General features: G+C 41.6%; 1 protein-coding gene across 1 annotated transcript in view; it reads right to left on the bottom strand.

The window, feature by feature from the left end:
* The window catches only part of AFAP1L1 (actin filament associated protein 1 like 1), a 507629-nt gene extending 488756 nt beyond the window's left edge, over window positions 1-18873 (bottom strand). The window contains exon 1 of the mRNA XM_044069203.1: window positions 18671-18873. Within this exon, the coding sequence (XP_043925138.1) occupies window positions 18671-18704 (34 nt within the window). The 5' untranslated portion in view covers window positions 18705-18873. The remainder of the gene's footprint in view (window positions 1-18670) is intronic.
* Window positions 18874-25550: the final 6677 nt, after the last annotated feature.

The raw sequence follows: 25550 nt of genomic DNA on the forward strand, positions 1-25550 counted from the left end.
ATGTTGGAGAATAAACAGCCATCTTTTTCTGGGATTAATACACATACATGAAGGGAAAATATAACTACAATGGATGCACTAAAAGTCCTTGAACCTACAAAGGTTGTATCAGCAACTACTGCTCATAACCAAAAGCTCAAGTGCACACAATTTACAGATACCTTTGGGCTGGTACAGTTGCAAGCAAAGGGGTATAAAGAAAAACAGTGCAAACGGGATTTTCAAGGGGCAAGCCTCCATGCAGCCCCATGTGGGAATTTCTGTCCTCAGAGATTATAATCTCAGAGTAAGGTAGTACAGTAAAACCAATTAGTGACAGGCACTCAAAAAAAAAACAAAAAAACACTTGTGTCCTTCTTTGTCCGTGAGATGCCATGGTCAGGGGTTAAATTAAATATAATACAACTCAGTCAGAAGCATGCAACAGCATGCAAGCAATATTTACTGTGATATCACAGTCTCGTACACAGCAACAGTAAATGTAACCCAGCTATCAGTATACATTAAATATTTTTACACAATAATCAAATAATGTTATTGTGTTTACACATTGTTATATAATCAAAGTTATTATTCAAAACAAATATTTTTTTTCACTAGTACAAGCTTAATACAAGTCAAGTCAAGCATTGCCCATAGGAACAAGAACAGCTCCACAATGCTGAAAAAGAAAAAGAAGTCACTGCGGAAAAAAAAAAAAAAAAAAAAAAAAATATATATATATATATATGAGCTGTGTGTGTGATCATACAGCCAAATGGCAGAGTGTCAGATGGAGTGTCTGACAGAAGAATGACAAAGAAGCTGAAAAGTAAGGTGTACAAAAGGTGGTGCAAGCAGCACTACTGTAGGTACAGAAACCTGGGCAGGTAAGGCAGAGCAGCTGAGGAAGCTAGAGGTCATGGACAAAAGGTGGTGCAACCAGCACTACTGTAGGTACAGAAACCTGGGCAGGTAAGGCAGAGCAGCTGAGGAAGCTAGAGGTAATGGACAAAAGGTGATGCAACCAGCACTACTGTAGGTACAGAAACCTGGGCAGGTAAGGCAGAGCAGCTGAGGAAGCTAGAGGTAATGGACAAAAGGTGATGCAACCAGCACTACTGTAGGTACAGAAACCTGGGCAGGTAAGGTAGAGCAGCTGAGGAACTAGAGGTGATGGACAAAAGGTGGTGCAACCAGCACTACTGTAGGTACAGAAACCTGGGCAGGTAAGGTAGAGCAGCTGAGGAACTAGAGGTCATGGACAAAAGGTGGTGCAAGCAGCACTACTGTAGGTACAGAAACCTGGGCAGGTAAGGCAGAGCAGCTGAGGAAGCTAGAGGTCATGGACAAAAGGTGGTGCAAGCAGCACTACTGTAGGTACAGAAACCTGGGCAGGTAAGGTAGAGCAGCTGAGGAACTAGAGGTCATGGACAAAAGGTGGTGCAAGCAGCACTACTGTAGGTACAGAAACCTGGGCAGGTAAGGCAGAGCAGCTGAGGAACTAGAGGTAATGGACAAAAGGTGATGCAACCAGCACTACTGTAGGTACAGAAACCTGGGCAGGTAAGGCAGAGCAGCTGAGGAAGCTAGAGGTCATGGACAAAAGGTGGTGCAAGCAGCACTACTGTAGGTACAGAAACCTGGGCAGGTAAGGCAGAGCAGCTGAGGAACTAGAGGTGATGGACAAAAGGTGGTGCAAGCAGCACTACTGTAGGTACAGAAACCTGGGCAGGTAAGGTAGAGCAGCTGAGGAACTAGAGGTCATGGACAAAAGGTGGTGCAACCAGCACTACTGTAGGTACAGAAACCTGGGCAGGTAAGGCAGATCAGCTGAGGAACTAGAGGTCATGGACAAAAGGTGATGCAACCAGCACTACTGTAGGTACAGAAACCTGGGCAGGTAAGGCAGAGCAGCTGAGGAAGCTAGAGGTCATGGACAAAAGGTGGTGCAAGCAGCACTACTGTAGGTACAGAAACCTGGGCAGGTAAGGTAGAGCAGCTGAGGAACTAGAGGTGATGGAAATGGAGTGCCTGCGAAGGGTGGTAGGATGCACACTGTGGGACAGGCAAAGAAATGAGGACATAAGAGCAGAAGCCAAAGCAGCTCCAATTGCAGAAATGATTAAAGAGAGCAGATTACGGTGGTCTGGGCACATGTGTAGAAAAGCAGAAGACAATCTGGTAAAGAACATTTGGGAAAGACAGAAAGAAGGCAATAGGAAATAAGGGTGTTCAGCAAAGAGGTGTATGGACTGCGTGAGAAAAGATCTGTTACAGTCAGGCATGAGTGTAGAAGAAGGCAGAAGTGAGGCATTGAATCAAGAGAAATGGAGAACGTTAACATGACACCCTGACCCCATGTAGAAAATGGGAAAAGGGAGCTGATGATGACGATGACCTGCGGATAATGCAGCTTTAACTTGGAGGCTGCTGATAACTGGGCAAGTCCATATTCTACTCAGGGAATAAGTAGCCCATTTACCAGCTGCTGTACAAGTTTCTGGAAACATATACCATAAGTATTTCTAGAAATGTTTGGTTAATTTGGGATTGTATTCTATGGCACTCAATACATGATCGCTGACAGGTACAGTCAAACCAGATTCCAAGTTACCTAAATGACCGGATATTTTTTAAGCAGATTCTTGTCCTGCTTTCTGTACTCCAGTTGAAACTGGAATTTTGCACAGCTTTAATGAGTTTCTCAAGACCAGAGTTCTAGTTTTAGCAAGTTGATTTTAAGTTGCCTTTACAAAAACATGAAGTGCTAAAACACTATCCTCAAGTCTAACATTTAATAGTTGTTCCTGAGGCGGAAAGGTGACAAATGACCCAATCAGTATCATTCATCACTGCATCAAGGGGACATACTGCAACACAAAATTTGTTAAACAACTGATGAAAACAGTAATGGCCTCAGGATAAAACCCAGTAGCCAGAAGACCAGAAACAGTAAAGGACAGCATTCAGGGAAAGAGTACTGCATTCTTACTTTGAATTGCCACTCTTAAGGTTAATTCTTGAAACATTTTGTAAGTTCATTGGAACATTCTGTCACATTACAGGTACACACACACACTTGTACAGGGAAAGCACTCTGCAAAAGTAATGTAAGAATCTCAAAAGTGAAAGGATAATATTAACTCAAAACCAGTCTGTTCAGAGGCTGATGTTGGTCCAGAGGTAGTAGAACCAGCATAATATGCTGGATGTCTTGGGTTTGAGTCCCAAATGAGAGTTAATATCATCCTTTCACTCCTATGATTCTAACACTGTTAAACAGAAGGGTGTGTGTGTGTGTGTGTGTGTGTGTGTGTGTGTGTGTGTGTGTGTGTGTGTGTGTGTGTGTGTGTGTGCGTGTAATTTGACCTTGATCACCATGCCTGAGTTTCCAAACTGAAGGGATAAAGCTCTTAAGGGAAAACTCAAAACCTATCTGTACAGAGGTTCTTGTTGTTGGCAGCGATGCCAGTGCAGTACACTGGAGGTCTTGGGTTTGAGACCCACATGAGAGCCAATATTTTCCTTTTGGAACATTTTGTGTGAGACAATAAACAAAGGAGTGAGCAGCAAAGTCAAAGGCCTTGTTCAAGTCTATAAAGACAATACCTGTAGGAAGCTCTTTATGTATACTTTAAAGGAAGGATGGGGTATGTTAAAAGAAAAGGAGCAGCAAAATATCTCTACCTCGACAGAAAACCATCCAATGTTCAGAGATGAGGTTATATAGCTATGAAAACACTGTTGTGTTTGCTCTTCAATTAGATTTCCTACAATTTTGACTAGGCATGGCACTAAAGAGACAGGGAACATTGAAAGCACAATAAATAAGCTCTGCCTTTCTCCATAAAGAGAGAATTTTCACTAGTGTTAATGACAGAAAATGGGCCCTTGCAGAATGGTGCTCACCACCTCATTAATGGAGGTTGTAAACGACATGCACCACGGTTATTGGTGCTAGAACATAATTGACTCCTAGTGACATTTTTTAAAGTGGAATGGTAGTATCCATGTTTCACCGTCACTGAGAGTGATGACGAACATGAAACAGTGGCGTAGTACTGAAATTTGTGACTACAGAAATACATGCCTGTTTTTGCTAAGGCCAGAAAATCAATTAAAAACTACTAACTAAAAGAATCACAAAATGTCAACGACATATAATTTAGAGACAATAACCTTACTAACTCTTCAAAAACTTCTAGAACAGATGAACATCTACGACTATGTCTATTGAACAATTTTTTGAGTATGTTTACTGGATAAGGTTTTTAAGTTGGCCATTGATTTTACAGACGTTTCTGTGGGTCAAAAATATATTTCTGTATTTTTGCAAGTTTGTTCTCAATAGGATGTATCTGTTCTCAGAAACACAGGATAGAGTACATGGGGTGCAGGGTAGTAGCCCGGATGAACGACTAGTATATACAGGTTCCTATCAGCATTTTGAATGTTGAAAATGCCGAATTTAATTTCATCGAACTGAAATGTTCGAAATCTCAGAAGAGAGAACTGACGGAACATCGATTTCTTTCCCAGGGAAAGAAATCAGTGGGACGTCATCTGTGTTTGCTATTACCTCCACTGTGGTGTGGTCTCGGAGTTGGTATATTTAAGTAGGGGTGTGTGGGGGGTACAGCCCCCCACTTCTGTCAGTGTTTAAAGTATTAAAAATGTGGGTTTTTTTGCATGGAACACTGATTTCTTTCCCTGGGAAAGAAATTGATGTTCTGTCAGTTTGCTCTTTTGAGATTTCGAGCATTTCAGCTAGATGAAATTGCATTCGGCGTTTTCAGCATTCAATATGCTGATATAGACCTGTATATACTACAAAGTGAGAACAGCAGGTCACACTCACTTGTGCAGTTGCAAGTCTACAAATTATGATCTGGTGTGAAGGTTTGTTTCTTTTTGCTGACCAATAAGTATGAGGCAGTAGCCTCCCATGGTTGTAGGATGTACGCAAGTATTTTGAGGTCGTTTTAGCCTACTGTTCAGTACTGGGTCATTCCAGTAATTAGCCTCAGCATTCTAGATCCTTCTCAGACCTTGGCTGCAGATACATGTTGTTACTTGTGCTGTGTGAACTACTGCACATAATGAGTGCTAGACACCTGGAACGGACTTCCAAAAGAAGGCAGTATCACACAGAAGATTCCATACATCTCTAGCTGCATCAGTTTGGTCAGAGTTCTTTTAAATAACATGACAAACACTCACTGTTTTACAGGAAACCCCATAATTAGTTTTATTCACTGACTACACTTTGTTTGTGTCTTTCGGCTTTTCCCGGTTAGGGGTCGCCACAGCGGAACTCCGGTCCGCTAATGATTGGCAGTAGAGTTTTATGTGCTGGCTTGCCAGGCCTAACGCACAACCTTCAACGAAGGAACGCCCATTCACGCATGTCGCCACACAGAAGACACTCTAACTGAGAATCGAATGGGCAACGTCTAACTGTGAGGCGACAACGCTACCGCAGCACCACCACCGCAGAGTTATTCACTGACTACACTACTTTTCACAATTTGTTTTACCGTTTTGTGCACTCCATGAGTTGTTCTTTCCCTTTTGCACTATGGCAACCATCACTGTTTCTGTCCTTCTAGTAACACAGACAAGCAACGTTTTCCTTAGCTGTTATCATGAATTGAGTTACTACAAGTAAATGACTGTACGCTTAAGAACATGAAGGTACTATAGTATTACAAGATAAAAATTTATGTCACTGAACTTGATTATCTCCCCTGCCTATGTATCTCTGTAAGTTAAAATTAGCACTGCCTGTAGACCTGCATGTAGGTTCTAACCAACAACAGTAAGCTAGCAAAGTGTCCATGGTGAGTGTTTTATTATTTAATTATTTAACATTTGTTTACCGGGTAAGTAAACTAGAAATAATGTGGTAAGAATGTAAGGAAGACGTAAACTGACAAGAAACAATTTGTTAGCTGTTCTACCAGGACAGCGAACCACATGCATTTAATGTTTGCTATTCATCCTTCAATTGCTAATAATTATTCTATCCAAGGCAGGCCTAACTACTACCCTCTTCAACTTCACTTATGCAGTACTGTCATTCTGCACATGTAGAAATAATTGCCTTTTAAGACTAGAACATTTTACATTACTTCACGTATCATGGACAATCTCATCAAATGTAGGCCTTTTTGCTTGGAATGACCATTTTGTTTAGAATGACCTCATACATAATAGGAGTCCACAAGATAACACACGATGACCACATTTAATCACAACAAACACATACACACACACGTGTGCGCATTTGGCATTGCCAGCTTAACAACAGCAATGCTGAGACCTTTACACATTGACACCATGATAATGGCCCTACTTTTATGGATCTCTGTTCCTATAGCTCAGTACTGATATTTCAACTATATTGTAATTACAAACATATGGTTTAAGCATTACATGAAATCCTCAATTTCATTGTGACTCTGTTACTAAGACAATTCATCTAGCTGCAAGGGTGACTTTTTTTGTTTTCCTTTTTTTTTTTGCTCAGGATGTTTTTTTTCCCACTCATGTCTGACAAACTCTTAATTTTTCTCTCTCAATCAAATTTATTACTGCAAATTATGGCTTATCTGTTTGTATTATGAGGTTGCATTTTTACGTTTTTTGATTTGCCAATCATTAGCAGACCCGAGTTCCGCTGTGGCGACCCCTAAATGGGAAAAGCTAGCTGAAAGATTTGCTAAGCAATATTTAAATGTTTCATACAGTGCAGTATGCATACTTTCATCTATATTACGTGTATAATCTTGTATTGGTAGATGCCTCTTGGGAGCTTTTATCCCTGCACCCCCTCAGTAAATGAGCTCTGTCCAGCACTACTAACCAAATATAAACATATAAATAAAATAAAAACAAAAAAAACTTATTACTAAAACAAATGTATTTGTAAAGACTGCACAATGAGAATGGTGCTGGAAGGAAAAACAAAACACGTATGACTAACTGTTTGATCAGAGCTAGTATGTGGACTTCGGTATCTGTGGTACATATACATTACACAGTGAGTGTTTGTAAGGTTGAGCAAATGAAACTAGGGATAAAGAACACTTATAAATAACAAAGATTAAACAGGGCAAGCTACTGGGCCATGGGGATAGCTGCATGTGACATGTGGAACAACATGGGCAAATGGGCAAATCGGAGACAAAAGTCATAAAACGGCAAATACAATGACCTGCTGATTAGGGTAAAGGCTTCACCAGGAATAGTAATACAGTAGCTCAGTGGTATAAAATGTCCAGGGATACCAGAAATTGACAAAAATTCACAGGACCGATGTCTGACAGCAAGGGTTGCTATCAAACACCAGGGGGAAAAGCAATTAAAATCCATAGCAAGCACTGGTAACAGAGTAAGACATTCAATACAAAACACTCACAATATGAGATAAGTATTCTGGAGCAATGAAGATCATGTGTCAGCACAATGCAAAAACAAAAGGGCAATTGCATGGGTGTTAGCATACTGTGAGCCTGACAGTATCATTTGCACAGTGCAACTAGATAGCCTCCATCATTCCTGGTGTTGACTGGACTTCGATTGCTATTTTCTCTGTGTTGTATACACTTAAGAACAGTAGTTATATATAGCGCTGTGCTGAAATATGAAATTAAGTTTGAATGCTATTTAACAACTGGATGTAGCAGCTGCTTGGTTTAGTGTTACTGTATTTGTGTTTGCACATGAACAGCAGACCTAGTTACCACAGCAAACATTCTGATGCTTTTACAGGTTCATAGATGCTTACTAGGCTAACGATCACCAAGGCCTTTTACAAGCCTACTCACACATCCCAAATCTCTGACAAGTTCTGGTACCCTTTAAAGGCAGGGGCTTGGGAGATGAACCATATAGGCTGCCAGTGTTCAGTAGAGACACAGGTGCCAAACCAGGGATGAATTTCCTGTTCCTATCTAATTGTCCAACTTACACCTGAATTGGGTTAGGGAGGACCTCTGCTTCACATTGATGGGGTGTCTGTTCCAGTGAAGAGGTAGTCTCTGGGATACATACCTGTCTCTCCACCAGGTCCTACAGAATGTGTAATTCTGGTGCTGTTTATTGTGTGGATATGCAGAAGGTCCATCAGTGTGGGGTCCAACAATTCTTTGTATTCCAGGCACAGATCTCCCCTCACCAGCCTTTATGAGACAGAATACAGGGATAGGGCTTTGAGGCAGTCTGCATAGAACATGCTATTAATGCCCTATATTCTTTTAGAGAAGAACCTCTGTGGAAATTTCAATTGTTGGATGTGCCTGATTACGTACATCCTAAATGGCATTGTACTCTACGATAGTCCTGATAAATGCAGAATACAGTGGAACAATGACATCCTTGGACCCAAAAATGCCATACCTTTGATTACAAGTTGCACAACATTTCCTCACTACGGTACGCACATGATGTTCAAAGGCTAGATTACTGTCTATGTCTGTCCCCAAGTCCCTGACTACTGGGCTGACTCTTAATGGAGTAGATGACTTCTCAAAGGATACCATTATGCATTTCTAAACATTAAGGTTTAGTCCATGGCTCTGACACAATTCATTTGTTTGTGTCAGCTCTTCTTGGAGAACATTAGTGTCAACTGGGGGATTCTATGACTGCTCCTAATTTGCAGTTTTCTGCAAATTTATTCAGCCAGAGGCCCTTGACATTGGCCTTGACTTCAGAGAAGTAGATATCAAAAAGGTGAAGTCCCAGGATCAATCCCTGAGGGACTCCTTTTGTGACCAACCTCTTTGTAGAGGTGGACTCCCCATTTCTAACTTCACGGGTCCTGTCTGTGAGCCTGCTAGCTATGCACTGGGTGACAAAGGTTTATCCCTAGCCTCTTGACTTTGTCAATAATACCCAAGTGGAGTATTGTGTCAAAAACCTTGGCCAGGACAAAGTAGGCAGTGTGAACCATTTTGCCCTCATCCATTGCTTTGATGATCTTCTCAAAGAAGTCCACCAGGCTGAGTAGGCGTGGCCTGCTCTTGAAAAAAACAAACTAGGACTAGGATGGGTCCAGCATCTGCAGGCTTCCTATGTAACTACAGGTTACTTTTTCCATGATAATTCTTTCCATGGTTTTGCATACAAGGCTAGTGAGTCTTATGGGTCTCTTTAGTTTCCAAGATCTGTAGATGGCCGTCCTTTGAACAGAGGGATGACTGCTGCTGCTCTATACTCATATGGGACAAATCCTGTTTGGAGGCTACAGTTAAACAGTGTTCCCAGAAGATGGAATAGGTGATGTTTCATGCTATTTAGAAGGCAGCCTAGGATACTGTCTGGACACTGAACACATTGAAGCAGTGTTCTTGGACTTGCATTGAATACTTGTTAACTGGTGATAGGGGGAGTTATATTTGATGGTATTTCCTGAGATGAGCCTTAGGGGGAGAGAGGGGGAAAGGTACAGCTTAATTTGTCTGCCTGTAGGTTTGCTATATTTTGTTGCTCAGTACAGGTGGCTCCATTAACAATGAGCTCTTCCCAAATTGTGGATCACCTTTGAGGTTGCAGACTTGGCTAAAGAATGCCTTGTGGTTGTCCTTATGTTGTATTGTGTTTTTTCTTCTTGTACAATTAATTGACTTTATTACAAGTTTTAAAAATTAAATAAAGTTAATGGGGGAAAAGTTTGCTGCTTGTAACAATACTTTAAGCAATAACATTTTCACTAAGTAGCAAAGCATCCTTCTTAAGAGAGAAATTTACACACGTCCTTTTCACCTTCCATAACACTCTAAACACAAACATTTTCATCAACCATCACCAATTTAAAAATAATATCTTTTAACCATATGTTTTAACAAGTAGGAATGCACATATCACATTCTGAGTCTCCAACACATGCTGAAACAAATGCCCCTGTCTGAACACAAAAGCTCATTGTTTACTTAGAAGTCTCTTTTTTCATAGCATAGCCTAAAAACTTGATGCAGTTAAACAACCTGCTCAGTGTCTCACAGTGTTTATTTAAGTAGTAGCTTAAGGAATTTAAATCTAGATCTCAAAACATGTAAGTACACATTTGAACTACTGCATTACAAATACCACTCTTGCCAGATGTAAAAAAAATCCAGGAAGGTGTTTCCTTCACCCAGTTCAACAATGCTTATAGGCACTACAGTGCAATGTTCTGAATATAAGACTAAGTCAAATGTTGGAACACTTGGCTTGTAAGATCCCTTTCGAAAGATTTCAGATTATGAATTCAACCCACTCACTTTCGACTCACCAGGTTCCTCAGTATTTGCAATACAAATGTCTCATGTATAGCAAAATTGATCATGATGATTCACTGTGTGAAGAGAAGCATTTGAGTAATGGTGATTTTATCAGAAGTGGCTACCTTCTGAAAACACAAGAACCCATGAGTGCATGTATGGCACTGATTGCCTTTTCAAATGCAACTAGAATCTAAACACAGGAACATTCATCAACTGCAACACCTTGGACATCAGCACCTTTAACGGCACAATGGATAGCCTGATAGTCCAGCAATTGCTTTTTCATTTCAGAATCCAACAGCCCAGGTCTTTAAACAGATTCAGGAAAATGGAAAGATGGAATTTAGAGAAAATGCAAAGAACCAGGATCCTACCAGTTGTTTGATAGTCAAAGTGCAACAACAATAGCACTTGGCTGGAATATGCATTCATAGAAATAGGTAGCTAGAGTCAGTAGTTTCCCTTGTCCTCAAGATGTAATGACACTGCACTTGGCAGCATACCTCTCGATCTGTTAGAGCAAGAAATCTAGACAAAGTCACAAATAATGAGGAGACAGAGACCCAAAAACAGGGACATCTTTTAAATATTGCTTTTGCAAACTTATTAAATTGAAAGCCTAACAGGTTTTGTATTGGCATGGTTTATCTGAAGGATATGAAGTCTGAAACTCAAATGTCTGCCAATATTTTCTAACTTCAGTCCTCAAAACATTTTCCAGAAAACCACAATTCTATGTGAAATGGACCAAACATATGAGGGGAAAATCTGGATAGTTGAGAGGTATGTATTGCAGATGGCTCAGAAGGTTAAAGCTGTGAGCTGTATGTCTTGTAGTACAAGGTTTGATTTCTCCTGCCCTCACTGTGTGACCTTGAGCAAGTCATCTAACCAGACATGGCATCTGGGTTGCTCCTGAAAAGGCACTCTTTGTCCAGTGGGCCTACCTTCTTAACAAATGGGCATTATTATTATTAGGTGTACAATAGCTTTCCTCCTACATGAGTGCAGAGAGTTGGGAGCAGAAACATATGCCATTTCTAAAAGCTAGTTGATAGGTATGCATGCTAATGACTTTCAATGCACTACCACAGCTCTGAGACAGGGTGTCACAAATACAATCCATATGCATATTTGTGTGTGTGTGTGTGTGTGTGTGTGTGTGTGTGTGTGTGTGTGTGTGTGTGTACTAAAGTTTACTAACTTCACATGTCATATACATTAGCCATTTAAAATACCATCACATTCAATCCCCAATAGTCTCATAGGTTCATAGGTTCATACTAGGCTATCTGCTCTAGGGCATTTATAAGCCTAGCTAGAATGTGTTTGGCTTTCGCCACCCATTTTAAATTTATTTTGCTATGCCCTTTTTCGAGGTTAGTATACTGTGCCTCTGTCTAACAGTGACACAGAAGTGATACCCGGGGTAAACCTACGATCTCCCATCCACTCATCAAGATTCCTCTTGAAGAGAGTCAATGAGGGACTCTGCCTAACCTGGACTGGGATTTTATTCCAGAGTGAAGGGAGCCTCTGGGTTATGAATCTGTCCCTCCAGCATGTCCTATTTATTTCAGTGCTGAGGTTCAAGTCTCTCGAGCGTAGCTCGATGGGATTTGGATTTTCTGAGGTGCAGCATGTCCATTAATTCCGGGTTGGACATGGCTTTATACGTCAGGCACAGATCGCCTCTGAACAGGCGGTATGCCACTGAGTAGAGCTGGAGTTTCTTTAACCGGGCAGCATATGGCATCTGTTTGAGCCCTTTGATCCTCTTGGTGAGATACTTTTGGGGTCTTTCCAGTTGCTGCAGGTGTCTGGTAAGGTACATCCCAAAAGGGCATTGTACTCAATTATGGGCCTGATGAGGGATGAGTAAAGAGGCACGATGACCTCCCTGATCTAGATGTGAATCCTTCATGATTAGGTGGGCTATATAAAATGTTTTTCTAACCACTTTGGCCACGTGGTTGTCAAATGAGAGATTGCTATCAACTTGGGTCCCCAGGTCCCTAATTACTTCTTCTGTACTTAATGGATTACCACCTATGTGGTAATTTGTGGGCACTTTGTTTTGCCAAAGGGGATGACTATACACTTTTGGCATTTAGCTTGAGGCCATGGCTCTGGCACCAGTTGTCTGTTTCTATGAGGCCCTTTTGGAGGATGCTTGTGTCGGCTGGAGAGTCAATTATGGCGCCCAGTTTGCAGTCATCTGCGAACTTGGTCAGCCACAGTCCTTCCGTGTTGGCCTGTACCTCCGAGAAATATATACCGAACAAGAGAGGTCCCAGGACTGAGCCTTGTGGGACACCACTTGTAACTGGTTTGGAGTCTGACATGGCTCCAGCAATTCTAACCATGTGGGTTCTGTCCTTGAGCCAGTATGCAATCCATCTAGTGACATAGGGGTTTATATTTAAGCTGGTGAGCTTATCTATAATGCCAGTGGGGTATTGTATCGAAGGCTTTTGCGAGGTCCAGGTAGGCTGTGTGGACCACCTTCCCTCATCAATGGCCTTGGTGACTGTTTCAAAGAAATCAACCAGGTTTAAGAGGCAGGATCTGCCCTTAACAAAGCCGAACTGGGTAGGATCCAGTGTTTGTAGGTCCCCAATATCTTTATTTATGAGGTCCATGATGATCCTTTCCATAGCTTTGCAGACCAAGCTAGTCAGGCTTATGGGGCGATAGTTTCCAGGATCCGTTGAGGCACCACCTTTATGGAGAGGGACCACTGTTGCTGTACGCCACTCTTTGGGCACATATCCTGTAGTAAGGCTGAGATTGAACAGTAGTTTTATGTTTGGGTTTAGCTCTTCTTGGAGTTCATGTAGGACGCAGCCCGGGACACCATCTGGTCCCATTGATGCTGTGTTTTTGCTTTGGAGAGGGCGGCTCTTACCTGAGCATCTGAGATGTCGGGGGAGGCAGCACTCTGCTGGGATAGATATTTGCCCTTTAGGTGGGGAGGGGAGAACTTTGCGCTGAACCTGTCAGCTAGGCTGTTGGCAATGTCTGTGGGTTTGGTGTATTTTTGTCATTTTGGACTAATTCTGAGCATATCTGGGAATTACCACCCAGGTTCCTAACATAACTAAAGAAAGCCTTGTGATTATCCTTAGTGTCCTGTGCAATTTTCTCTCAAAGCTGGCCTTAGACAATTTTATGTGTGCCCGTAGTTTTTTGCTAATACTGATCAGTGATGCCTTCCCTTTTTGGGATTTTGCTCTATCATTTAGTAGCTTCCTCCTTCTATTGTATAGTTTGTTTATGGCTGGGGTCCACCAGACAGGACGTCTGCCTTTGGAGGATTGGGTCTTGGTTTTATTTGGGATCGCATGATCCATGCATTCCTGAAGGTGTTCATAGAATGCATTTATAAAGGATTCTGTGGTCTGGGCCGTATTTTCCACAGGCCCGGGGGCTTTGAAGGATTCCACCTCAGTTTTGAGGAGTGTGAAATTTGCTTTAGAGAAGTTTTTCACTGTGGTTTTCTGGGCAGGGGGTGGGGTCGGGATGTGAATATCCAGTGAGATTAGTTTATGGTCTGATCTTACCAGTGAGGGATACACTTCTGGTCTGGAGCATAGAGTCCCCATGTTGGTGATGATCAGGTCCAGTATGTTTTCCCCTCTTGTGGGAGTGGTAACAAGTTGTTCCATAGCATTTGAGTTTATAAATTCTAGGAACCTTTGGGCTAGGGTGTTGGAGCTAGAGTAATGCTCCCAGTCTATGTTTGGGTAGTTGAAGTCGCCCAATATAATGGTGTTTGGAGAGACCTTCATATTTTCCAGTGTTCTCAGGAAGGCCGAGTGGGGTTCCTGGGTTTGGGAGGGTGGTCTGTAGCAGGCTATAAACTGGAAGGCAGTTCCAACTCATTCATGCTCTGCACTTATTGCTGATCTCTGGACAGATTAATTACCATGTTGTTGTGTCTTTCGGCTTTTTCCGGTTAGGGGTCACCACAGCGGAACTCCGGCCCGCTAATGATTGGCATTAGATTTTTACGTGCCGAGTTGCCAGCTCTGACGCACAACCTTCAACGAAGATACGCCCATTCACGCATGTCTCCACGCAGAACACGCTCTAGCTGAGAATCGAACAGGACAATGTCTTACTGTGAGGCGACAACGCTACCGCAACACCACCACTGCAGCAGATTAATTACCATGAAAAAAGCAAATGGCAGGAGGTGAGAGGTCTTTGCAATCAGTGTTTAAAAATGTGAAAGGGAGCTAGGTCAGGTCAGTCAGTCATTGGAGGTACAGACTGTTGAAGCCATCTCACAAGGTAAAAAAGGTATAAAAAAAACAACTGTACTAAATAAAAGGAAATACTGCACTTGGTGTATGTTTTCACTATAACACTGCAAATACAAGTATATTTATTAAATATAACATCATTTGGAACACAAACTTCTTAGTCAGATACCACAATAAAAAAAGTTTTTATGCTGCGCCATAATATGCTAAAAACCAGAACTCGAACAACATATTATCTAAAAAGAATTGTAAATTCAACCCTAGGTTTCTGGGTTTAATGCTCTGTGACTTCAGCACTATACAGAAACTAACTGCTCTTTTATTGGCTGTAATGAACTCCAGATAAATAAAAATATCTTTTCACCAACACTAATAAACATTTCAGTCAGGCTCTTTCTGCAAATTCTGCTGAATTATTACAGATGTGAATCTCCTTCCTTGGGTGTACAGACTCCTATTACATCTCATTCCACAGCATTACTCAACCTCTTAGCACAAGAAATCTGGACAAAGTCCAACATAATGGGGGGACAACGGTCCAAAAGTAGGGACACATTTTAAATATTGCACTTACATACTTAGAAAGATGCTAGAATAACAATTTGTGTTAGCATGCACTTTCTGAAGGATATTGTGTGAAACTGAAATGCATGTCATTATTTAGTGATGTTAATTCTTAGATCATCTCAGTGATTTGTCAAAAAAAAAAAACGTTTTTATGCAGAACAGACCAAAAATGTTAGGCAATAATCTGGACATTCTGCGAACATCTATACAGTTGAGAGGTACATACAGGTGACTCAGCACTCTGAACACACAGCCACCTCATGTATAACAGCATTCCGGCCACAATTGTCACTGTGAGGTGACAAAACATATGCATACTGTATACAGATCCCAATGTCTGCATGACAGCTCTTTGATCAGGTGAAAATGCTGTCTGAACATGAGTATTTTCATTAGGATCTACATAATTCTAAATCTAAAACCCCTAACTGCATGCCATTACAGTCTAAACAAAGATTCTTTAATTAAGGCAGACAGCAAAATGATCAATTCTCTTCATCAGGTATGATCACTGTGAAAGCAACGTTTTTTTTTTTTTGACCATATTAGTCCCACTAGGATACTGGCCACTTTTCAAAGAACCAAAATGGTATTTAAAATTCTTCGGGAAATTTGCTCAGGGCATTGTGAAACTTGATTACTACTTTTGATAGGTGCTGTGGAATCTTATACCTCCAACTCAAGAAGATGGGACCTCAGTTTAACATCTCAAGGATGACACTCAGGAGAGCAACATTCCCTAATGCTGCACTGCACTGTGAGAAATCCAATCACCTGTAATAGGTATAAAACCCACAGCCTTCTGGTCTTACAACACCAAAGGTGAGTGCGTTAGCTGTTTTGCAGCTGACACCAAATTTAGGTCACATTTCAGTGAATATTACACTTGAGATATGTTCTTCTGATGTGGCTGGATTCTAAAAACAGAACCCTACCTAACTTTGTATCTTGAAAGTAGATACCTAGATCAGCTGTGTCAACATTCTGAACACCATTTGCTACATAATGAACAACAGTATCATGGATGTGTGTCCCCTTATCAGGTATCACAGCACTTTACAAAAGAGCCTGTTCACTAAGAATGATTACAGATTCTTTCATGTGGTATATATTCTAAAGACAAGCTAGCCCGGGTGTGACTTCACTTTGAACATGGGTTCCATTACATTGTACCACTCCCTTAGAATGCAGGTGCAGTTATTTAAATAAAGGTTCTACAATTAGGCAACACCGTTCTCTGAACATACTTTAGCTTAATTCATTAAGCATGGCTACATTCTGAAACCTGGTTGATTTGCCAGGCATCAGTAATTTGAACACAGGTTATATACCTCTGGCAGGCGACACACAGTTCACAACACTGACCATTTTCATAGGCATCACATGGGGCATCTTCAGTTGTGATGCCTATGAATGATTGAATTATTTCAGGAGCAGACAAGTTCTTACTGTGCATTCTTATACAGCACTCTTGTAAGGCAACAAACTGTTAATGGAGAACAAATGTCATTGCACTCTCTATTTCCTAATAGCAAAATTCTGCATTCTTCTCCCACGCTACGCTACCAGTACTGAACACATGCCATAAATACAGAATTAAGACTAAAAGGGCTGTGTTCTGTCAAGAAATAAATGAAGGCCTTCCTCTCTGCTATCTCTTGGGGTTGTCTATGAGGTTCTCACAGACTACACTAAGTCTGTTCTTGCTTCCTGTCAAGAAAAGAACAATGACATCTGCTGCACTGGTCAAGATTTCTATGCCTTCTTTAAAAATGTCACCAACTAGACATGTTACATTTTCATTTAGTTTAAATACAGTTTAATTTCTCTAGCTTTATTTATGTATGCATGTATTTACATATGTATGTACGTACAGAACCCCAACACTATTCAGCCCCTTAAAAATGAAATGAAATGAGATGCAATCCCCTGTGGCTTTAAATCCCACAACACAGTGCACAAATGCATTTCAAAGCATGGTAGAAAACTACTCATGATAACTAAGATATATTATATACTTTAGATTAATGCTTACTGTGAACTGTACTGAAAAAGTTGTGCTTTCATTCAGACTGTAGAACTTGAGCACTCTGTTCATACACAAGCATTATTGCCCACAAATCAAGTTGTGAAAATGTAGTAAATATGAAGTTACAGATATGTGTCTTACTTATATAGTTGTTCCTTTTGCTCAGACTTCTTTTACTGAAAAATCTGGGACACCTCTTTGTTTGCAGTTATATTTATCAGCCTGAATATCTCTATCAAACATTTCAGCAATTTGAAATCAGCTGTTACTCTGCCCAAGCTAGTTATTTCTAGCCTGCTTCCTGCATCTGTCTAGATTCTAAAATTCTGCCTGTTTGCCTCATACATTCTATAAAAAATACCAGTTAACCTACATAATCTCTGCTCACACAATGTTGAAAGGAACAGCTACTCTTACCTTTAAAGAAAGTTCTGACAGTCCACCCAACTCCACTGTTGTGATTGTACTTGTTACAGCCTTTTACTTTTTTCTCTACACAACATTAATGAAACACTATTTTACTTGAAAGTTTTTTTTTTTTGCCAGTTTTCAAGGTGTCTTCTACTCTGCACTTACATGTAAGGGTCAAATATTAAATTTGCAAAGTCTTTCTTCCAAGAGTTCAGAAAATTAAAGCTTTGGGGATTTAATAATTAACTACTCTATAATACTCTTATCACGTCTTTTTCTGTTTAAAAAAAGCTTTGTTTTATAGTAGACACCATAGTAGGTATTTCAGTTGTTTCTATTTTTAGATATGTATATTTGTTTTATAACCTTTCTACTATTCCATTATTAAAGAGTTGTTAAACACGTCAGGCTTCCAAACATACCTCAACCTTTTAGGGCAAGAATTATTGACAAAGCCACAATTAAAGAGAGTGATTTTAATCGTTGCTCTAACAAATGTAGACAGTTGCTAAAATAACAGATTTTGCATTGGCAACCATTTTTCTGAAGGATATGAAGTCTGAAACTCAGTTGTGGGTCATCATTTAGTGACTTCAATCCTCAATGATTTGCCAGAAAACCACACATTTTATGAAACACGGACCAAAAACCGTGGGGCAAAAATCTGGATACTCTGTGAAACTATGGACAGTTGAAAGATATGACTCCAAGTAGAGCCCTCTCACCATACGTGAATCTGTAGAACTGCATACCGTACAACGAATAAGTTGAGGGTTACCGGACTTCTCTGAATTAAGTGCTTCCACCCCCTTTAATTAATAAAGAAACAAATAAAGACACCTGAGCTGAAAGACAGTAGCTGACAACAAGGTGGCACAACAGCGACTATAACATAAACCTAAAAGATGTTTAAAAACGTTTTTGTTTTATTCACGTTTGGAAACGACTGTGTTATCCTTTTCTACAAATTGATGAAGTGGCAGGCATTGGTACAAAAGCATATGATGACACAGTTCGAGCCATCTGTGTGAAGATCTAATATATGAGCACATGTACGGGTTCCCTTAGGGGTGCTAACAACCACCCCATTAAATCTGCATTCTGTCACAGAAAGGAAGAACAAAATATACTGCACAAGTACTTACTATTAAGAGCCGTGGCATGCGAGTCAATGAACATGATTTCTCGATTATAATCAATTCAGCGGAGAAATCCAAGCCTCCTAACACAGCTGTAGTACTCCAGCCCTGGGGACAACGTTCAGCCCAGCGGATGCAGCGTTCAGCTCTTCAGCCGTTACTTGCACGCCTCTGCTTACTCCAGCAGCCAGGTAACCAGACACCGAACACTGGAGCTACTCATTCAAGGCACATACTCATTTCCGCAGTTCCTCAATGGTCCTCCCCCATGTCACCACAGGGGGCGTCACAGTCACCGCCTCTCAAATGCGCGCTTACTATCTATCCAATAATCCAGGATGCCTCAAGTTTACGGGCTGTCCTTCCTGAACATGTTATAGTAGTTAATAGTACCAAAGCTAAACCGCTAATGTAAAATTCCAATTACTGATGATTATTTGGAAAGTATCAGTACAGTCCCTGATGGTGATGGTGGGTTAGGTGGCAAATCAGATACCAGCTCTAATCAGAGGTGGGCAGAATGCTTAATGCAATACATCACACCACAGTAACACTGGCATATGGTCAACGTTTTCGTCAACTTCAAAACAGTAAATACCTAGTCTTGAAACTCACAAAGTCAGCGAAATCGGCCAAAATTAAGCCAGCAGAGCGGTTATTGCAGGACCATGTTACAAACTCGCCTTGGAAGTTTGTCAGTGAACCATAGAGTGAGTCGGCTTGGAAGTTTGTCAGTGAACCATTAGAGTGACAGCATTTAATATAGTTTATTTATTTAGTAAATTATAAAGCGTTACTGGCAAACGTATGTAATATTAATGCGCTACTTACTATTTTTCTGTTTTGATTTTAATACTAATTTGAAGTTTAGCAAACTGTACTTTTTTCGTACTGCTGGGGGACTGAGATTGAGGTCCCTGAACCTCAAACACAGTAAGAGCTTGAGTAAAAGTGCCGGCTTAAGATTTTGGTTAGGGAGCATCCAATCTGTAGGTATTACTTTTACACAGGGAAGCAACAGTTACATTACTGATATACATAAACCCTGAATTCACAATGAGGAATACACGCAGTCCCTCAGTCCAATACTAGACTGAAAGTGCCCACACTAATGCGCGCCTTCTGTATTTTTAACTGTCCTGCATAGCTCTCAACCCCCTCATCTCCAAAATGAGGAACGCTAGCCATCATAATGTGGAACAAATGGGCAAAATGTGGAACACTTACTAATGACTTACTATCAACTTCAATTAGAAAGGTCATAGGATAGTTAAAATATACCGATTTTACTTATAAAAAAGATTTTTTAATGATTTTAATATGATTCATTTCTATTTACCAGGGATGTCGGTTAAAAAATCCTATCACTGAATGTGTGACAGACCGTTTCAATGTGGCACTTTGAGGAACGTGAACTTTTTAAGACCCCAAATGAGGTACGTTCCTCGTAATGAGGTACACTTGAGATGTACGCATGATTGTCCTGGTGTTTTATTAATTTGTTATTCAGGTACCCAGTTACACCCACAAGACACAACTGACTCTTTTCTCTTTAGCAAGAAATACTGATTAAGAGATTTGCTCAGTCAGGAAGTAGTCAAATAGAGAAACTCAGGGAATTAAAGCCAGTACTACAGGTTGGGCGAAAGACGTAAATTACTACAGGATAACACTTGTTGACAGCTCACAGCCTTAAACGGCATAGTATGAGAACTGTAATATGTCTGCTGCATATTTATATCTTTAGGTTATATGTCATACAGTAAAGACAGTTGAGGAGGGAGAAAAAGTATTAGACCTTGGTTTACAGGTGTAATTTTTCCCCTACATGATTTTTCCTCCAGTGTCTGCTGACCATCAATCCTCACTTAATGGGACTTGAGCCCATTTGTTCCCCTGCTCCAGGTAGGTGCCATCACTCAAGCAGCCATGATGGTGATGACTGTCTCTGCCAGTGCCTATTCTCCATTTGCCTTCTTTTGAGAGAGGCGCTGTCAACACTGGCAAGATTATCTGGCTTACCCCTACTAGACTAACACCCCAGTCTTATTAGGAGTATCCCCTGATCTGCTGGCTAGGTAGGTCTCAGTCTCATTAAGACTATCCCTTGATCTGCTGGCAAGGTAAGTCTGGCTTATCTCTCAAACATGGGATTGAAAGCACCTTTTCCTGTCTACCCCCATTCATCAGGCACCTTTCTTCCCATCAGCAGACAGACATCATTCCGGCACTGGCAATATAGGCATTTCTCTTTTAAACACTAACCCACAAATACTTGTGAGGGCTTTATGCCCTCTTCCAGACCTGTGTGTGCTGCCACACCAAGCCTATACCAGCCCCTAAATGGCCTCTTATTGCAAGCCTCTGCTTACATTTGGAGCAATAGCTGAGAAACTACCTTTATCGCCATCCGTAAAGACTGAGCCAGCATTAGCTGCTCACTCCTACCCTCCCGACTTGGTTCTTTCAGCCTCCCCGTCAGTTTTCAAGCTCTGGTCATCTGGGTTGTAACTGAGGCTTTATTTCTATACTTCGGTTTGACAAGGTTTAAATCTACCATTTTTGGCGACACTAGTGCATCTCTTACAGAAGAATTGTGTGATGCATGTTGTTTTATGTCAAGATGAAACTGGGAAATGCATTTTTACTGCATTACACTGCAGCATATGCAGTTTAACTGACATCTGCACATAATGTTGCTTGCCCTTTTATTGCATGACTTCCTTTATTACAAATTAATTTAGCTGTTTTAATGGTGTGGTAATGATACATTGCCTACATCATGAGATCATTTAATTAAGCAATAAACTATAGTAGGGCTGTGTATTTAAGCAGCTCACCATGGTGACCCAGAAATAATATGGGGTTTAATCACAATTGCTATGATTCATTCATGAGGTTGAACCCCAGGCTAGTAAATGATGGTGGAGAGGTTATTAAACCCTGCATTGCTTATCCTCAAAAGTTGTCAGTTAAGCTAAACATTATGTCTGGATGTAAGTAATACTGGGTTGGTGAACCATCTAAATTTTTAGACTTTGTCACAAGACTCTTATTTCAATTATTTTCCAGTGATACAATTAAATGTTCCCAATTAGAAACAGGACTTATGGTAACAACAGATATAAATAAACACATTATATACAGGTGTACAACATTAAGATGATTGCTGAACCTTGAGTGGCTGGTATGCACATACACTGGTTATAGCAACATGTCTATTTTATGATGCTCAGTTTTGTGTCAATTAATTTTGATTCACAACTTTTTTTGAATTGAAATGGAGGTTTTTATGTTCCAAACAGTGGTATTGTCATGTGTACATCCATGGCACCCTCTTTCATCTGTGTATTTCTTCCTTATAAAGAAAGTACGGTCTTTGTCAATTATTTGAACTTGTTACAGTTTTTTGTCAATATACTAATGATGGCTTTTTTATATTTACGGGTGGCAGCTGCAAAAAAGAAGTTATGTCTTACCATAACATTCCATCTGAGTTGTTGATCTTCTTGCAGACATCACTGATGGGTTCGGTTCCGAGCCCTCGGAACCAAGTCGGCCTTATACCAAGCTTGCGTGCACCAAAAACTCTCAAGCTAAGCTTCTACCCACAATGCCCTTTGCTCAGTTACCACAGATCAAGTTTGCATGCAACATATAGAGAAAGAATAAGCCAGAGGCCATCTCTGTGCAGAAACCCTAATACACCACGAAAACCCAGAAGATCCGCCAGGAACCTTAGGATGGGGTCGGTGGGAGGGTGTGATGACTGGAAGAAGATCAAGAACTCAGATGGAGCGTTATGGTAAGACATAACTTCTTTATCTGAAGTTGTTAATCTTCTTCCTATTCATCACTGATGAGACCAAGTCCCCAGCTACTTGGAGAACCTGGGTGGTCCTTATGGAAGAACATTCCTGAGAACCATTGAGCCAAAGACCGCTCTTCCCCCGGAGATCAGATCCAATTTGTAATGCTTGATAAAAGTGTGGTGCTTAGCCCAAATGGCAGCTGCACAAATGTCATCCATGGAGGCCCTAGAGTGGAAGGCAACAGATGTTGCAATAGCCCTAGTTGCGTGAGCTTTGATTTGGCCCAGCTTAGATCCCTCCGTAAGTGAATATGTGAAGGAAATGCAATCCCTGTGCCATTTACGCAAAGTAACCTTTGATATTGCACCTCCCATTCTAGGGCCCACAAAGGAAATGAAAAGCTGGTCTGACTTGCGTAAAGGTTTAGTTCTGTCCAGATAAAAGGGTAATTGTCTATGAACATCCAGGGAATGTAGGCAGTATTCTCCCTTGTTAGAGTAATTTGGGAAGAACACAGGGAGCTCAATGAACTGGTTAATCGAAAAGTCAGAAACCACTTTGGGGAGAAAGGATGGGTTAGTTCGAAATGATACTTGGCCCTTATGAAAGATCAGATAAGGGCTCTTGCTACATAATGCTTGTAATTCCGAAATTCGTCTTGCTGAAGTTATAGCCACCAGGAATAAGGATTTCCATGATAAGAATTTTAGATGACAGGTGGCAGCCAGCTCAAATGGGAGCAGAGAGAGTGCCTGCAGAACCCAGTACAAATTCCATGCCTCCACCGGCTGTCTGATGGGAGGCCTGCTGTGAAAAATACCCTTGAGGAAGGTCTTGCAAAGACGAGAGGAGATAAGTGGTGCTCCTTTAGACCCATTATGAAAGTTGGAAATAGCTGCTGGATGGACTCGGATGGTAGAAGCCAAGGCACCTTTGTCAAACAGCTCAGCCAAATAATGAAGAATAGTGGCTATAGGGGCTGAGAACGGGTCTAGCTCCTGATTACGTGACCAAATAGAGAATCTTTTCCATTTATCCCTGTAAAGTTTTCTGGTGGATGGTTTATGAGAAGCCAAAATAATATCCCAGACAGGTGAAAAAAGGGTTTCCTGCCTGGCAACTAACGGAAGTGGAGAAACCAAGCTGTCAGCTTGAGGGTGGACAGATTCGGAGGAGTCAGCCCTTGTGGGTGAGAAATTAGGTCCTGACGAGTGTCTAGGATCCCAGGAGGTTGTAACAGATGAGGTGGAAGGAAGGGGAATCACACTTGACGAAGCCAGAATGGAGCGATGAGGATCACTTTGCTTCTCAACCGAATAGCCTTCTGTAGAACAAGGGGAATCAGAGGAATTGGAGGGTAAGCATAAAGAAGACTCGTGGGCCAATCGTGGACTACAGCATCTCTCAGTGACTCCCCAAGAGGGGGAAAGAGGGCAAAGTAGCTGCTGCATTTTGTATTTGAAGGGGAGGCGAAAGGGTCACAGCATGGCTGGCCCCAGTGACCGAAAATTTCCGTCGCCACACTCGGGTTGAGAGATCACTCGTGAGGATGAAGTTTGCATCTGCTCAGTCTGTCCGCAATCACGTTGGAGCTCCCCGGGATGTGCGTTGCGATCAGGAAGTGGTTGTAAGCTATTGCCCACTGACAGTGTGACAGATTCTCATGGCTTCATGACAAAGGGGGTAAGACTTGGTCCCTCCCTGTTTATGTACCAGACCACAGACATGTTGTCCGACTGGACAGCAATCGTTCCGGATGGAAGAAGTGAATGAAAAGCTTGCAACGCCAACAGTACCGCTCTTAACTCCAGGACACTGATATGCAAATTGATGTCTACATTGGACCACGTGGCTTGGACTGACTTTCCCTGGAAGTGGGCCCCCACCCCATCAGGGAAGCATCCATGGTCACCGTGGTGCTGGGCTGTGGAACCTGGAAGGAACGACACAAAAGATTTTTGTCTGCACTCATCCACAAGAGGAAATCTTGTTTGCAAATGTTGGTGATGAGAATCTTTGAGCTCAGGGGGTGGAGATTGGGTATCCACTGGGCCTGAAGGAGCCATTGTAGTAATCTCATGTGTAATCTGGCTAAGGGGACTATGGGGATGGCTGCGGCCATAGATCCCAAAGCTTGAAGAATCTCCCTTGCAGACACCTTGCTTTGGCAGAGTATCACCTGAACTTGTGCCCTGAGTCTCTGAAGCCTGTGGAGAGGAAGTGAGATTAGGGTTGACTGCGTGTTGAATACTGCCCCTCTGAATTCCAGTTGTTGTGATGGTTGAAGGTTTGATTTCTGCCAGTGTATGGTGATGCCTAATGGCTCCACTAGAGTCAAAGTGTAGCGGAGGGCCCTGACCAGAAAATGCTTGGTGGGGGCAGAGAGGAGCCAGTCATCTAGATATGGAAACACCTGGAATCCCTGAAGTCTCAGATGAGCTATTACTACTGCAAGACATTTCGTGAATACTCTGGGGGCCGTCAAGAGACCGGAAGGCAGGGCTCTGAATTGGTAGTGATTGGCTCCTAGCCAGAAACGAAGGAGGCTCCTGGAGCTCTTGTCCACCTTGATATGGTAATACGCATCCCGGAACGATTGCTGTCCAGTCGGACAACATGTCTGTGGTCTGGTACATTAACAGGGAGGGACCAGGTCTTACCCCTTTGTCCCCCCTGCAGAAAGGGGAGAATGGATTGAATCATGACCATGCAGAACTTGGTCTGAACTACTGATTTGTTTAGATGACTGAGATCCAGAATGGGCCTCCAGTCCCCTGTCTTCTTTGGCACCAAAAAGAATCTTGAGTAGAACCCTGATCCGCACTGATCTGAGTGGACCTTTTAGATGGCTTGTTTTTGAAGTAGCTTTTGTATTTCGGAAGCTGCCTCCTCCCTTTGACTGGGTGGGACATCGGGAAGGGATTTCAGATGTCTTGGATAGGATATTAGTGGAATATGGTAGCCTCTAGTATTGATTCTCTGCACCCACTGATCATTCGTAATGGATAGTCAGGCAGCTTGGTGCAGAGAGAAATGCACCCCGACTGCTTCCCGAGGAAAGCAATCGGGCAGCG

This window comes from Protopterus annectens, chromosome 4.part0 (assembly GCF_019279795.1).
Source record: "Protopterus annectens isolate FY-2018-M chromosome 4.part0, PAN1.0, whole genome shotgun sequence".
Classification (NCBI taxonomy): Eukaryota; Metazoa; Chordata; order Ceratodontiformes; family Protopteridae; genus Protopterus; species Protopterus annectens.